At 35.3% G+C, this 17,651-nt stretch overlaps 1 protein-coding gene across 1 annotated transcript; it reads left to right on the forward strand.

The window, feature by feature from the left end:
• The first annotated feature begins 843 nt into the window (after positions 1 to 843).
• Positions 844 to 2,457, forward strand: LOC109164019 (probable galacturonosyltransferase-like 3). Its single transcript, XM_019312768.1, has one exon. The coding sequence runs from the start codon at positions 1,021 to 1,023 to the stop codon at positions 2,059 to 2,061; it is 1,041 nt and encodes a 346-aa protein (XP_019168313.1). The 5' UTR covers positions 844 to 1,020; the 3' UTR covers positions 2,062 to 2,457.
• Positions 2,458 to 17,651: the final 15,194 nt, after the last annotated feature.

Genomic DNA, 17,651 nt, shown 5'->3' on the forward strand with positions numbered 1-17,651 from the left:
ACTACTAAATACGGAGCAATAAATTTTAGTATTAATAATTTCTTTTAGTATATTAATTAAAAATGAAAGTTTATTTATGGTACATGGTACAGACTATAATATGGTACAACGGTGTAGATAGAGATAGTGAGGGTTATAAACAGAAAAGATTTTTACTCAATTTCAAAATATACATAATACGTATCCTTAACTTGTTCGAACATATGACCCACCAGAATTTATGATATCTAAACCTACTAAAATATGCAATCTTCGTGTTATTATGTTTTTTTTTTTTTTAATTTATTTTAAAATACTCATGATTGTTTATAAGATATTATTATTTTATATTTTCTTAAATATTTTCAGCTTAAAAAATCTATCACCCATTTATAATGATAACTGAAATGTCATCACACTACACTTATTATTATAACAAAATTTAAAATTTATAACTCTTTTCTTACCTTTGAATTACAATTTTTTTTTAAAGCATACTGAACTTTATTAAGACGTTAAATCTGCTAAAGACATCCAAAATAGGAAATAGATAAATTCACTCATCTCGGTCAGACAAAGAAACAGATTTTCTAACTAAAACATCGACTCGTAGACAGTCTAACTCGGCAGAAATTCCTCGTGGAGCACCAGAATTTATGATATTTTGTCTTAAGAGGTTGAATCCCAAATCTGAAGGGCCCTCACACTCCGACCAGAGTATGTGAGGGAATGTAAATCACGGTGACTCAAAAATTTATAATATCTAAACATACGAAAATATGCAATCTTCGTGTTATTCTGTTTTGTGGCTACTTGTTATGGAGTATAACAAAGTTTAAAATTCATAACTTTTTCTTTTTAACTTTTAGTTACAATATCTAAAAAGAAAAAAAAAAAAAAAAGAAGTTATTGGAATCATGGATATCATCTGGAGACTGGGGCTCAGCGGTCATTTCCTGTGCATTTATGTCATTTGTTTCACCTTGTCTCCAGCATTCATAGTTTCTGTTTGGTTCCTCGACGAACCAAACAATTATCACAATGGCATCTCACCACCATCTCCTAACCACCGTCCTCCTCCTCCTTCTCCTCCGACTCGCCGCCGCCGCTTCCACGGAGCAGCAGAAATTCCGGGAAGCTCCAGCATTCCGAAACGGAAAGGATTGCCCGGAAACTTCATGGCCGGCGGCGGACCCAACCGACCCTTCAACGACAATCCACATAGCCATGACTCTTGACTACTCCTCCCCTTACCTCCGGGGCTCCATCGCCGCCGTCCTCTCCGTCCTCCAGCACGCCGGATGCCCGGAAAACATGTTCTTCCACTTCCTCGCCGTCCACCGACACTTCCGCGACCTCAACGCCACCATCGTATCCACCTTCCCCTACCTCAATTTTAACCTCTACCGCTTCAACCCCGCCCTCGTTCGCCACCTAATCTCCTCCTCCATCCGCCGCGCCCTCGACCAGCCTCTCAATTACGCGCGCATCTACCTCGCGGATCTCCTCCCCGCCGCCGTCACCCGCGTCATCTACTTCGACTCCGACCTCATCGTCGTCGACGACGTCGAGAAGCTCTGGAGAATCGACCTCGATTCCCACGTCCTCGGCGCCCCGGAATACAGCCACGCCAACTTCACCCCCTACTTCACCCCCCATTTCTGGGCCCACCCTTTATTCTCCTCCATCTTCGACCACCGCACCCCCCGCTACTTCAACACCGGCGTTATGGTCATCGATCTCACCCGGTGGAGAGGCGGCGGGTACACCCAGAAGCTGGAGCACTGGATGCGGGTCCAGAAGCGGTTCCGGATTTACAATCTGGGCTCTCTCCCGCCGTTCCTGTTAGTGTTCGCCGGGAATGTGAAGCAAGTGGAGCACCGGTGGAACCAGCACGGGCTGGGAGGGGATAATCTTGAAGGGCTTTGCCGGGATCTTCATCCCGGGCCGGTGAGTCTCCTCCATTGGAGCGGAAAAGGGAAGCCATGGCTGAGACTCGACTCCAAGAAACCGTGTCCGTTGGATAGCCTGTGGGCCCCATACGATCTATTCCGTCACGGGTCCCTGTTTTCCGATAGCTGATGCGATGCAGCTGATCAAAACCCACCGGTCTCTGAACTTTAATAATAATTGTATAGTAGTGAGTGTGAGCTGGCGACAGTGTGACTGAGGGGACCGGAAATGACCGATGAGGGCACGGGCGGCGAGTGTTGGGTTGGTTTTCCAGAAGGGCAGTCTTGGAACCCCGTGAAATTCTATCTGCATCTTCGTTAAAAGACGATTTTAGCCCTCTTGGTTTTTGGCGTTTGGCCGTCGGTGGTGGTTGCTCGGGGAGTAAAACTGTAAACTAAAGATTCTATGTCGCAATCAGAAGGATGTTTTTTATTTTTGTTGGTGGGACACACGGGCAGTGCCCACTGGGTGTAACTAATACGGAATAATACATTTTGCTTAATTAGATTAATGTTAATTTTTTTATTTTTTATTTTGAAAAATTGCACTTTTCGTGCTAGAATTTTAGGATAATTGTAAGATTTTATTTTAATTGTTGGTGGCGTTTACTTTTTGTTCTTAAGATATTTTTGGTGTTGTACTTTTTATTCTTTTAATAACAAAATATTATAGACGAAATTTATAATGTTAGTATAGTTTAGGAACGAAAAATTAATAAAAAGATGAAAAATACAATATTAATAATAGTTTAGAGACGAAAAGTAAACACGATCAATAATTATAACAAATCTTATAATTACTATATAACTTAGGGACACTTTCCACCCCCCCTCCCCCCCCCCCCCCCCCCACCCTTTTTTTTTTTTTTTTTTTTGTAATTTTCTACCCAAGAAAATTCTTTTTTTTTTTTCGTTAATGTTGTTGATAATTTGAAGTAGGGGTGTGCAAACCCGACCCAACCCGACATACCCGACCGACCCGACGCCCGAAAACACCCCTTCCGACCCGTCCGTGGTCCGATTAGCTTAATCCGAACCGAAGGCAAAACGACGTCGGATAAAGCAGGTCGGATAGGATTTGGTTTTTTCCCATCCGACCCGTCCGACTACCCGATCTAACCTAGGGTTAGGTTTTTGTGTATGCTAGACGACGTCGTATGAGGTAAGTATATATGTATGTTGAAGCCTTTGTGTAGCCAGATGCGCAGCCCTACTCTTCTGATTCTTCTCTCAGTTCTCTCAATCTCTCATCTCTGAGACTCTCTCACTCTCAGAGGCTCAGAGCTCTTCTCTCGTTCTCTGCTCTCTACTCCTCTCAATCTCATCCTCTCAATCTCTCATTCCTTTGAGTCTCTCACAGTCGTCTCACCTCTCTGAGACTGAGAGTCTGACTGTATGAGACTCTGAGTCTCTGTGGACTGTCCGATTGTCCGGTGTGCGGTGGTCGACTGGTGGAAGCCCTTCTTGAGTTGGTGGTGGAACGTGGACTGGTGATTAGAGGCCCTTGTTCTCCGGGGAATAATAAGGGGAAACCAAGTAAATCAGAAACCCTAGTTTTAGTTTTTGTGATATGTTGATTCTTTCCTCTTTGTATGTTCATATGCTCGTACATTTGTGTTAGATTATGCTATGTTGTGTTCTATTCTCTGATCTAGTATGGTGGAAGCAGAAACCCTAGTTTTTGTTTGTCTGATCTGTTGATTCTTTCCTCTCTGTATGTTCATATGCTCGTATATTTGTGTTAGATTATGCTATGTTGCTATGTTGTGTTCTATTCTCTGATCTAGTATGGTGGAAGCAGAAAGTCAGAAACCCTAGTTTTTGTTTGTCTGATCTGTTGATTCTTTCCTCTCTGTATGTTCATATGCTCGTATATAAGTATATTTGTCTTAGATTATGCTATGTTGTGTTCTATTCTCTGATCTAGTATGGTGGAAGCAGAAACCCTAGTTTTTGTTTGTCTGATCTGTTGATTCTTTCCTCTCTGTATGTTCATATGCTCATATATTTGTGTTAGATTATGCTATGTTGCTATGTTGTGTTCTATTCTCTGATCTAGTATGGTGGAAGCAGAAACCCTAGTTATTGTTAGATTATGCTATGTTGTGTTCTATTCTTTAAAGGTGGAAGCAGAAACCCTAGTTTTGTACCTGTGAATCTGTGATTTGTGTGGACTATGATATTGTAATCTGTTAAAGGCTTGAATGTGAAATTATCAAGTTTCAAACTTGAAATTTCCACTTATTGGTGGAAGCCATTAACATGAAATCCAGATAATGATGAATTGGATACAATTCCTGAATCTGGATTTCTTTCATTATTTGAGTATGTTTATGGATGTATTACCCTTAATTGAATATTTGAATGTAAATATGTAAATATGTAAATATGAAATTGTGAAATCTTGATACATGATGACACAAAAAAGTGTCTGAATCCAGATTTCTTTGTATGTTTATGTGAATCAGTGAATGTGATTGTTGGCTTGTTGCCTTTGCTGAGTAATTGATGCCCATCATTTTAGATGGAAAGCATCAATGTTCCTGACTCTGGACCTCAACCCTCAACTCAAGAGGGACATGGAGGACAAGCCCAAGGCACTGAGAATCCTGCTCAGCAGCCTCAGGTTGCTCCTGCTGTTCCTGCAAAAAAGAGGAGGGTGGTAGAGTCTAGGTCTCCAGTCTGGGATCACTTTGAAAAGATAAAGAACTCTGAAAATATAGTGGTTCAAGGCAAGTGCATTTACTGCCTGAAAGTGTTTTTCTGTGAGTCAAAGAAACATGGCACATCATCACTGAAAAATCATATGATGGCATGCCTAAAAAATCCTGTCTCAAAGGATATGAGGCAGTCCCTTCTCACATTCAATACTGTTGCAACTTCTGCAACAGAGGCTCCTGTGGGGGTTTTGGGGACTTGGGTCTTTAATCAAGAAGCCATTAGAAGGGCATTATGTGAGATGATCATAATAGATGAACTCCCTTTTAGGTTTGTTGAGGGTCAGGGGTTCAAGAAGTTTATTCTTGTAGCTTGTCCAAGGTTTCAGATTCCTTCTAGGTGGACTATTTCTAGGGATATCTACCAAATCTTTCTAGATGAGAGGTTGAGTCTTAAGAAGTTGTTTAGGGTGGGCACCCAAAGGGTCAGTTTAACCACTGATACTTGGACTTCTGTCCAAAGGATTAATTATATGTGCATTACTGCACATTTTATTGATGACCAGTGGAGGCTTCAGAAAAAAATCATTTCCTTTGTCCCTGTTTCTTCTCATAGGGGGGAGTATATTGCTAAAGCCTTAGAGAGTTGTCTGTTGGAGTGGGGGATTAAAAATGTGTTCACTGTGACAGTGGACAATGCTTCTTCTAATGATACAGCTATGGGATTCTTTAAAAGCAAGTTGTTGTCTTGGGGGGGTTCTTCTGTTAGGTTGCAGTATATGCACATGAGGTGTATAGCCCATATTTTAAATTTAGTGGTTCAAGATGGCTTGAGGTTTGCAGATGAGTCAGTTAAAATGGTGAGGGATGCAGTGAGATGGGTTAGGAACTCACCTGCTAGGTTGAATAAGTTCAGAGAACTTGCTGAACTCATTGGGGTGGAAGCCAAATCAGCTTTGCAGCTTGATGTCCCTACAAGGTGGAACAGCACCTACCTTATGCTCAACACTGCAATTCAATATCAAAGTGTCTTTGACTCATATCATCAAAATGATCCTTCTTTTTCTGCTGACTTGGGTTCTGCACCTTCTTTCCTTGATTGGGAGACTGTTGAAAGCTTAATGAAGCTTTTGAAAACTTTCTATGAAATGACTGTGAGAATATCTGGTTCTCTTTATGTCACTTCTAACACATTCTTCTCTGAGATCTCTGATCTCAGTTGTATGCTGGAAGATATGACTGACTAAAGCTGACAGAACTGAAAATGTAAAAAACTTGTACAATTTATTTGTGTAATTCTGTATATGAGTATATCTTGTAAGTTGTTTACTTGTTTGTGTTTTTAAATGCTTATGCTTTCTGAGTTTCTGTATTTATTAGGCAATGGGGACAAAAATGAAAGAGAAGTTTGATAAGTACTGGGGAGATCCAGAAAAAATGAACCATATCATTTTCTTTGCCAATATTCTGGACCCTAGAGATAAAGAGGAGTACATGCCTCACCAGTTTGTCCAGTTGTATGGAGAGGCCAAAGGCAAAGAATGTTTTGCCAAGGTCCAAAATTCAATGGTTGCATTGTACAATGACTATGCAGCTACATACTCTGACAGTTCATCATCTAACCAACCTGTCCAGTCTCAGCCTCCTACTTGTACAGTTGGTAGGCCTGTCTCAAGGATGAAGAGTGAACTTAAAAAAAAAAGATTGGAGAGTGATGGTGGAAGCAGTAAGCAGACAGAGCTACAAATTTACTTGAGTGAAAATCTGGTTGAGGATGATGAATCTGTGAGTTTTGATGTTCTAAAGTAGTGGAAGAATCATAGTGAGAGATTTCCTATTCTCTCCAAAATGGCTAGAGATGTACTTGCAGTTCCTATTTCCACAGTTGCATCTGAGAGTGCATTTAGTACAAGTGGGAGAGTGCTTGATGCATTTAGGAGTTCCTTGACTCCTAAAATTGTGGAAGCTTTACTGTGTACCCAAGATTGGTTGAGGTTACATAATCAGCCAATCACAGTTGAGGAAAATTTAGATGAGGTTGAGAGATTGGAGAAAGGTAAATTTTATATATATATATATATATATATATATATATATATATATATATATAGATATATATATATATATATATATATATATATATACATATATATATATATATATATATATATATATATATATATATATATATATATATATATATATATATATATATATATTTCTTACATCATTTCTTTTGTACTTTTGTAATTTGTAAGTCTATAACTAACTACTAATTCTTAACTGTTTTGCAGAGTTACCCTCTGGAGCTGGAACTACTCTACCATCAATGCTGCCATCCATTCCTGTAATGTTTTCAGTAATTATTTATCTTTATATGTTATGGTGTTGTACTGTTGTTTGCTGATGGCCTTCAAAAGATGAAACTGTGAGAATATCTACAGTCTAAGTGGCTTGGCAACTTTCTATAAGTATATTATAGAAATGTTGCCCCACTTAGAGTTGCCATACTCCCATAACACCCATTACATCCATTCTGGATCTCTGGTATTTCTCTCATCCTCTTAACTGATCTCTGTTCAGTTTTAATGCATTATTATTTATTCTTACTTGTTTTTTTGGCAATGATGATGCTTCCACCACTGTCTGAACAAATGGTATAGTGTTGCTATGTTGCTCATGTGCTATAATAACACATTTGAGCAATTTGCCACTATCCTAGCTTGAAATGGAAAATTGCAATCTGAGCCTATAAGGCTATTAGCCTAATGCCCCTACTTAGTTAGCTGTTGACTACATAGGTTGTCTAATAATCTAATATTCTGTTAAGTTTTCATATTAACAGGAAGAAGTGTAGTCGTGTAGAAATGGTGAATGGTGATTGATGATTTGATGAAAAGGCCTAGACTGGATTACTTGAATGATTGCTGACTTGCTGTTTTGTTGAAGTTCTGTTTAAGTGATTAACTTCAAATTTGTAATGTTTTGGAAGTTAAACACTTAAACTTATATTCTTTATGTATTCGTTTACTTTTTGCACTTTGGTTTGTAAACTTGAATTATTTTGCTCTCCAAACTGTCCATTATTAAGTTGTTGCATCACTTGCATGTTTTAGTTTGTTAATTTATTAGTTATTACTTATTTTGTTAATCATATTATCATTATTATGTTTTTTCAGTTTTTTATTTTCAATTATCAATGAACTTTTCCAAATCCGAATTAGGTCCGACATCCGATCCGAGTAGTCCGAAATCCGACATAGCATATCCGATAGGGTTTTAGTTTCAAAACGGACGGATAGGACTTCAAAATTTTAATCCGCAATCCGATCGGATGAACAGAAAACCAGTCCGATCCGATCCGATCCGTCCGTTGCACAGCCCTAATTTGAAGATCATGTTACCATGCAAGTATTTTTGATCGACTAACTTGATAACTCATACCCTTGCTTCTGTAACTTTTGATCAAACTACTTCTATGTACTGGGATTTTATCCCTCTAGGCTCTATTTCGGTTTACTTCTAATATATACCTTTTTGGTTGCTTTCAAAAAAAATGTTACCATGCAAGTATTTGTTTTCTTTTCCAAAATGGTATTATTTTTCTTTTCTATTTGTCTACAGAGTATTATTGTTGTAAAACAATAATGTATCTCCGCGTGAACAATGTGTATCGTTCCGATGCAGGAGAGTAATATAGATATGGAGAATAATATAAACATAATAAAGCAGAAAATTAAAGTATAAGAGAATCATAAAATATTTATTAATCATTCTTCAATACAATATATATATCAAGTATAGAGTTTTAGTTTAACTAGAAGACTACAAAGGATAAAGAAATATTATCATAATATAATACCTTTAGTAATGTTCACATATATTTATTCACAACACTCCCATGGGTTACCAAGCCTTTCGCTCTTCCCTTCCCAATCCCGGCTAACTTTTTTCTTAACTACCTTATTCATGAATCTTTTACCCTTAAACAAAGAGAGTTATGTCCTACCCCCACGATTACGCCCAATTTCAATTGAGGAGAATGATTGGACCTAGCTAACCCTTTATACAGGCTTGCTAGCTTCTTTTCCGGTCCGGGTTAGTTCGCAAAACCTACACTCCCATAGTCCCATGGCTCGCTTGGAAAACATTCATACGTTGCTAATCTCTTAGGGGGGTGTATTCAATCATGACTTTTAATTTGTAGAGTTTTAAAAACTTTTAAAATGTTAGATTTTAATAAAATTTGATTAACTTTCATAGAGTCGTTCAAAACTTTTTAAAACTTTATAAGACTATAAAAGTCTATATAGCACTGTTGAAAATTATGGAATTTCCGACCACCTGAAAGTGATCTTAAATCAAGTCGAAAGCAAAAAGTGGCCGGAAATAGCAACAAAGGTTTTTCCGGATACCAAAAGTGGTAAGAACAAGGCTTTCGACTTGATTTAAGATCACTTTCAGGTGGTCGGAAATTGCAAAATTTCCAGCAGTGTAAAAAACATTCATAGACTTTTATCAACTTTTTATTTTAAAAAGTCTACAAAAGTCATTGAAATTCTAAATTGAATATATCCTTACAAACTTTCAATGATTTTAATTCTTATCATTTATAATATAATTTTCTTACAAAACATTTATAATATATCATAAAATCTTCTTATTATGTAGTTCTTCACCCAAATCAACATTCTGAACATTATTATTTTTATCCCTAGTATGTTGAGACTTATATGCTAATTACTTATATATATTATTAATAAACATCAACAAAAAAAAAATCTATTTCATTAGAAATTCATAACAATATTCAATAATAAAATTTATAATAAAAGAATTGATCAAATAAAATATTTAAAAATCTAATTACAAGTTGCATAAAATAAAAAATAAAAATATAATATTAATAATATATATATATATATATATATATATATATATATATATATATATATATATATATATATATATATATATATATACTTGATATATTGCTAGGCATCACACAAAGAACTATTGTTTGCAATAGCAATTTGAGACTGCGAACAATAACAAGGTGCTACTGTTTGCAATTCCAAATTGTTGTTGCAAACAGTAGTTCGCTATTCGTTGTAACTTGTTGCTAAAAAAAAAAAGAGGAAGAATATATATTACGATTATAAACATAAAAAGAATAAAAATCAAAATATATAAGTATTTATTTGATTATTATGAAACATATACCAAAATTTGACTATAGAAAAATTTGCTTTGTTTATGTATTTAGGGAGAATTAGAGAAAGTTAGGGATAAAAAATTCATAGAAAAATAAAAATCAATATAAACAAGCAATAATGAAGTAAAAATAATATTATTTCGAATTTTTAGATGAAGATGGTAAAGTTTAATTAGGAGAGAGAGAAAAATTGGTAGAGTTTAGGTATGAGGAAAATATAGGATAATGAAGAAAAAAAATAATTTTATTGAATTTAGATAGGTTTATAAAGTTTAAATAGAGAGAAAAAATAGAGTTTAAATAGAGAGAGAAAATATTCAAAGTTGTTAGAAAGAAAATTTTGAAATCTTGGAGTTGATGGTTGGATTTCAACTATTTATATTTGAGAAGGAAAAGTCTTAAAATTAAAAAGTCTACAAAAGTTCATAACTTTTTGAATACCACATGACTTTTAAAGACTCTTTAAAAGTCTTTATCGAATACCATACAACTTTTAAAAACTCTTTAAAAATATTGATTGAATACCGCCCGACTTTTAAAGACTTTATAAAATTTTGAATTGAATACCTCCAAACTTTTAAAGTTTATAAAAGTCTTTAAAACTCTTTGAAAGTCATGATTGAATACATCCCTCTTATTCTTCTCCTACCCTTAACTCTTCTTGAATCGAGGAGTTAAAGCTCAACTAGGGCTATTCCTCTCTCCGATGGATGAACGGAGAATAACATTCTGATATGATTTCTTAAGAAAACCTCAGTGGGGTGTGCCCCAACCATAATCCAAGTGGGCCCAATGAGAAAAGACTCGCCCTCCAACTTTCTCTCATTTATTCAGTGAAAAAAAAAAATTACATAACGGGGGTCTTTCTGTTCTGAGGTAGCGAATCAATTTTTTTTTTTTAATGTTTTCTTGGGGGATCCATTGCATGACCAAATCCAAAGTAGATAATACTCATGCCTCGTTAAAAACTTCACTAGAAGAACTCAGTGGGAAAAACCTAATTGAGGAAAAAGAGTACATGATATGTATGCATTCATGCGTTGCACTAGCTACTTTGTTTTTTTTTGAATGCTACTGGCTCTATTACATTGTAGTATCTGTTCATATACTTTCTCAACCTACTGAAACACAAAGAACCAATAATGCCTCCACTGAGGCTCGAACTCACAATTTTCCAATTGTAGCTACTTTGTTAAAAAATCTTTAATTAAGAAAATAACATCAAAACCCAATCAAAAGAAGTCTTGGACCCAATCTTTAGGATTATTCAAGTCCAATCTTCAGGATTGATTCAAGTGAATGTCAACCCCCTTGAAGATAACATTTTCAAAGTCTACACGTTCTAAAATAATAAAATATTTTCAAATATATGTGTAGAAAGGGATTCGGTAAACAAATTTGCTAGATTGTCACTAAAACGAACACTTTGTATAATAATCTCGTGAGTCTTCTAGAGCTCATGTGAATTGAATTTTAACACTACATATTTTTTTCAAAACCATACCCATTTATAGTTTATGCAACACAAGCTTTATTATCCTCACTAGTTTTTTTTTTTTTTTTTTTTTTTTTTTTTTTTTTCACACGCATTACGCTATTGAGATAATGCCCAATGTTTATTTTTAAATAATTACTTTAAAGTATATCAATGCAAGATTATATAGGAGTTCTGCATGGATGTGTTATTAAATGTTGAATTTGTTTATATAAATAGGTGATTCTAAGTATATGAATGCAAGATATTATAATCGAGATTGATTATAATTGTCACTAAAATAATTGTTTACAACTTCTAACCAGTGGACAATGACATAATATATAGACTAATGGTGTAGTTATAATTCTATAAGGATTTGTGGGTTAGACTTTAATATTAGAATTCTATAAAGATTTCTAGGCAATGTTAACGATGAATTAACGGAGAAGTTAATATTTAACGGGAAAGTTAACGGATAATCATATAATTAAGGATAAATTAGGAAATCTCAAGGAAAATTTAAGATATGAACAATCTGAACCATTCATTTAATTTAATAATTTGACGACAATTTTTTCTACCCATTATAGGCCTAACTTTCTTTGACTCTTATTAGTATAGTAGATAGTAGATATTGAATAGTGGGAGTAAAACAAAACATAACAAGTTTGAGACTTGACATCATGGGAATCAAACAAAGTAGTCAGTACCCAAGTAGTCAGCAAAACCATATCTTGGTTTCTTGCATAAATACAAAAATCTTTGTACCCCGAATATACCGGAGGATATGTTAAACACTATTCGAATATTTTATTCTAGGAGGAGCACTAAATGTTGCTAGCTAGCAATTTCATCGTAGATACAATATTATGCCTGATGCGATTATGGAACTTCTCTGGTCCCAAAAAAAATGCTCCAACGACAATGAAGTAATGGACTTTTGGTCTTAAAGTATCTTCACTATCCTCTTCGAGTCTAAACGGTTCCTTAATTATCTACTTCAAGAGATTATTGGACAACTATTAGCGCGATAAGTATATGATATTTATCCCTATAAAACATCTTCAAGACGCTTTTCAATGTAGGCTAACTGGTGTGTAAAATTCCTTCAAGGAAATACTCGATCTGCAGGTCGAGACAATACTTGATTTTCCAAGTCTTTAATTTCAAACTCCGTCTTTAGGCATGAGTTAATATCATCAATCTCTTTATGTGTTTCAATAATGGTTAAGTCATCATAACAAATAAATAACTCTATTAGCAACTCTTTAATGAACACATAATGAGACATTATTTCCATATGCCTTCTTCAATAGGAAAAATATTAGTCAACTGTTGGCTATTTCAAGACACATAAAACCTTCATTAGGGACTTTTCAAATAAATACTAGTGTCTAATGCCCTATGAATATTTGGTCATGGCATCTATAAACTGCATATCTAAATTTAAGTAGCAAAAACTTATTAATCTCACATATTGTCGGAGAGCGTATTTGATTAAAAACAATTCTGGGTCTCTACGTGAACCCTTGGGCTACCAAACTCGTTTTTTATCATAGCACATAATTATTCTTATTTTTCTGTCGTACAAACACACATTTGTGACCTACATGGTTAACATTCAATGTTGTGCATGTTATAAAGAGAATACATTTTATCTTAGCAAGTTGAGTTGTGCCTTAATTGCTCATTTATATGTTAAATAAACATGGCACTTTCGATGCCTAGCTCATGATCCAGATTGTCATATAACAAGAGCAGTTTGTAAGGGCGATTGCGTTGTCAACAACTATAATCTTTTTATAAATGTCTCCCATATTTATAAAGTCATTACAATTTCTAAAACAACCAAATTCTAAACATGTTCTAAAGATATTTTGATCTGATCGTTCCGCATCCCTAGTATTATAGTATTTGTTTGGTACATCTATAAATTTACTGGGGTTTTTCACATTCTAGACGAACGACTTTAAGGCATAATTGTTTAAGAGATTTCAAGAGTGACAGTTTCTTTACTAGATCTAGTTTTCCGTGGGTTCTTATCTTTTACACCGATAGGTCTCCCACACTTATGGCGTCAAGAAGCATTGACAGATATTTTTGGTCCAAGTTGGGGAATGTATATGTGACCTAGGCACTCTTTTATGATCATTATGGTTCGTAGATATGTTTGGCAGATGGGTTTGCAAACTTTGGATGATTTTCGGTTAACCGACCGAACTGACAAAATTCGGTTAACCAAACTTTTTGGATTCGGTTATTGATTAAATGATTTTTAAAATTTCGGTTAACGGTTAATTCGGTTCGAAAGTGTCGACTAACCAAATTAACCGAAGTTTTAAATATGAGTTAATACTAGTCAAGGTCCCTCGAGTATAGTGGTTCCGCCAGCTATGGTCCTAAACTTTCAAATCGACCCTTTGTAATCCTTCAAATTTTAAAATCGACCTGCGGTAGTCTTTCCGTTAATTTTCTTCGTCTCAGCCGTGAAATGTGAAGGCATAATAGTCATTTCATTTATTTCCCACCCAATATACATTAATTCGATCAGAAAATAAAATAACTCATCCCTCCCTAACCCTAATTCATTTCGTCCAATATCAGGAGGGCTATGGCTAACAACGATGAACTCACTTATGCAAAACAACCACCATACATTCTTCAAATACACTCCTTCGTTTCCAGCAATGATCATAGCAGCGGCCATATCCAAGAACAATCCATGCTCCACCACACCTTCCAAAGCCGAAATCTCCTTCCCGACGGCGCGTGAATATTTAATGGGAGTCTTAAAGTACAAATCCACAATGTAATTGAAATTATCCGTCACATAAGGCTTAACGAGATCTTTTTAGTTTACCCAGGCAATTTGTTCCCTCTCCTTCACTGTAAGGATGGCATGTGCTTGGATTTGATGTTAGTGTTGTTTAATATGATATGCTTTTGCCCCTGTTTATGATCTTCTAATCAAATCCAGTTGAAAAAGAATTAAAACCTGCCTGCAATGCTCTTTCAATCTTTTTCTTTATATCTCATGAAATGTCTTCTAAGACTGTAACTCCCATGCTCTTTCGAAATAGGTATTATAATGGGTATGAAACAGAAAAAGGGAAAAAGAAACGTGAATTGAAAATGTCTCTTTGAAAAAGAAGCAAGAACTTCTTGGTTGAGCGAGAAAATGAATTTGGGGAAGACGAGAAAAGCAACAAGGATTTGGAAAAATGTAAAATGACTATTATGTCCTCACTTTTCACGATTGAGACGGAGAAAATTAACAAAAGGACTATCGCAGGTCGATTTCAAAACTCGGAAGATCACAAAGGATTGATTTGAAAGTTTAGGACCATAGGTGGCGGAACCATTATATTATTCGAGAGACCTTGGCTGGTATTAACCAATGTTGCAAAAATCGCGTTATAGGGTTGTAACCCTACTGCTCCCGTCTCCCACTGAAATTAGAAATCAAAATTATCAACACCCTAATGAATTTATTATTATATGTATTATTTCAATTAGATTTGTTATTATAGGTGTTATTTTTAGGATTTTAAATTTTAGTTTAAAAAAATTTAGTTAATCGGTTAACCGACCGATTAACTAAAAAAAAATCGGTTTAGTTAATTCAATAATACCAATTTCTATTCGGTTAACGGTTAAAGGTTTTAAAACTTCGGTTAATACGGTTCGGTTAACCGAACACACACCCCTATTGCAAATTCATTATTTTTTGTATTTCTAGTTCAGTATAACTAGTACATGGATTTAAATAATGAAGATCTTTTCATTCTATAGAATTTCTTGGCATTCTATTAAAATTGGGCTCATGTCTCCCTCTAATGTCGTAACCAATGATCTTCATAAAGTATGCATCCAACGTACACTATTACTTATTGATCTCACATCATGAGCTCTAAGTATTTAAGCAACAGATGGATGTTTATAACTATCATATATACCTAGATTTATTTGATAGCCTCTAGAGGACTAGATGTACGCTATAGTGGTGACATATGTATATAAATTGCATACGAATACTAAAAACGCAAATGGGGAAATGTTCGATTCTTAAACCACGTATAGATATTGGGGGAATAATCATGATATGCAATGAGTCAAATTTGGATTAAAAAACAATAATATATCAAATTGGATGTCCCCAAAACAAAACATATAATTTAGAAATTTCTCATTCAATCAAAAATTATTCGAGCACTCAACAATCTTAGGGAGATTAGATGCCAAATAGAAGTATAGATGATGCGACCATTCAGGATCTCTAAAATTCAATTTTCTCAAATTATGAGAGGTCATCATCATCAAATATTCACAACTTGTTTGCTTCAAGCAAACCAACATGATTTGATTCACTTTTGACTTTTAAGTACATACTACATAACATTTAAAATAAATATATCATGTATCACTTTGTGATATGATCATAAAATATTTTTGATTGGATAACATATCACTAAAGATAAAATTTTAAGACTTCTTTCATGAGCCATAAGTCACCCAAAGATTAATCCCCATATGAGGTCTTGCAGACCTTTATTAGAAAAACAGTCCAATGACTAGACACATTGTCAAGTAGGAAACGTTTAGAACTCAGAGATTATATTCCTACAAAAAACTAATTTTTTTTATGTCTTAACAAGCAATGCCACTTAAAATTAAGTATTTATTATAATTTTGTCATGTACTACTACTACTGGAGTACAATATAATTATCATAGAAGCCAATGAGACTCATACTACTTAGTATGATTTTGTCTTGTACTCCTACTAGAGTAGAGGTAGCTTAGAAAGCTTATGGAGGTTTTTTTTATTTATTATTATTAACTTTGTTTTTGAATTGTTTTGCTTACAATGTTTCACTTGTGAAACAATACTGTATTGTACTGGTCTATTCAAAAGACAAATTCAACATCCTTAAGTCTCAAATTTAATCAATTCAATTGAAGATTATAACAATTTATTGATCATAACAATCCTTCAGGGATTAACAAAAGATTTATGGATCTTTTTCGATTAAATATCCACTATCAAGGTATCGGTGAAAGGCGTGACAAGAAAATTAGTGTTCTTAATTTACGTACCTTCTAAGAACACTAATTTTCTTGTCACGCCTTTCACCGATACCTATATATATATATAGCGCTCAAATGCGGCAGTGGCTTTAGGTGCGGCGGTGCGGCTATATCAGCATCGTCCATTTTGCTTAATCTAACGGCAGCGGCTAATTTCTAAGGATTTAAAGATTTAAGCGCGTCCTGATAAGTGGGGGGTGTTATGGTAATTGTAGTGGTCATTTATATCGGTCGCTTGTCAGAATACACAACCAGTGTTAACAAAAGACACCAATAGTGTTAGGAAAAAGCACCACAATGAAATGCACAAATACACCAAAAAACACACAACACACTCAAAAAATACACCATATAACTCACCACCCCAACGGTGTATTTCTGAACACTGTGTGGTGCTTTTATTCATACCTAATGGTGCATTCCGGTGATGCATATCTAATTTGTGACATGTTTTTTTGGTGTGCATTTTCTAACATGGATGGTGTATATTTGTATAACTATTAGTGCACCCGCACTGACCGCATGGGAAGGCGCGGGCGCACCTAAACTTGGCACCAACACGTATCCTCAAATACACCACAGTAAGGTTAATAATGCACCAATAACGAACATAAAACACACAACACTATGATTTGATCTATTCAGGTGCCCAATGACGACTTTAACCTTGCAGTTCGCGTAGTGTGAGAACGTGCGCGAAAATATCGGAAAAGCCTGGATGAATGTTGTAAACACAAAAAAGTAAACTTTGTATATATTCACAAAATTTCGTGTACAGCGTGTGTATAATTCAATGCAGGTACAAAATCTCTGTCTAGTCCTCTGATTCTTCACTAATGTTATCTATGGAAGTGCCTCCGGGATTCAATTAGCGTAGCCTCCGGGATTCAATTGGCGCGTGCCTCCGGGATTCAAGTGGCGTAGCTTCCGGGATTTAAATGGCGTAACTTCCAACGACGAGCGTCAAGAATTTAGAAATAATCAACCCTGCAAAGTTTCAAAACACATGCAATGGATTCAAGCTGCTTTAAGATCCTCAAATGCCTTCAAAAGATTTCAAAATCTTCGAGACAATCAATTCTGCAAAGCTCCAAAGTACCTGCAATGGATTCAAATTGCCTGCAAAATCAACAAAGATGCCTTCAACTTCAAGCGTTCTTCAATGCCTTCGGGCTCTTCAAGTGCTCTCAACTCCTTAAGCCTTCAAGTTCTTTCAGCTTTCAAGTGTCTTTTGGAATGAAGTGAGGCTCTATTTATACCAAAAGCTTAACCAAAATTCCTCAA

This window comes from Ipomoea nil, unplaced genomic scaffold, assembly GCF_001879475.1.
Source record: "Ipomoea nil cultivar Tokyo-kokei standard unplaced genomic scaffold, Asagao_1.1 scaffold3056, whole genome shotgun sequence".
In the NCBI taxonomy this organism is placed as follows: Eukaryota; Viridiplantae; Streptophyta; class Magnoliopsida; order Solanales; family Convolvulaceae; genus Ipomoea; species Ipomoea nil.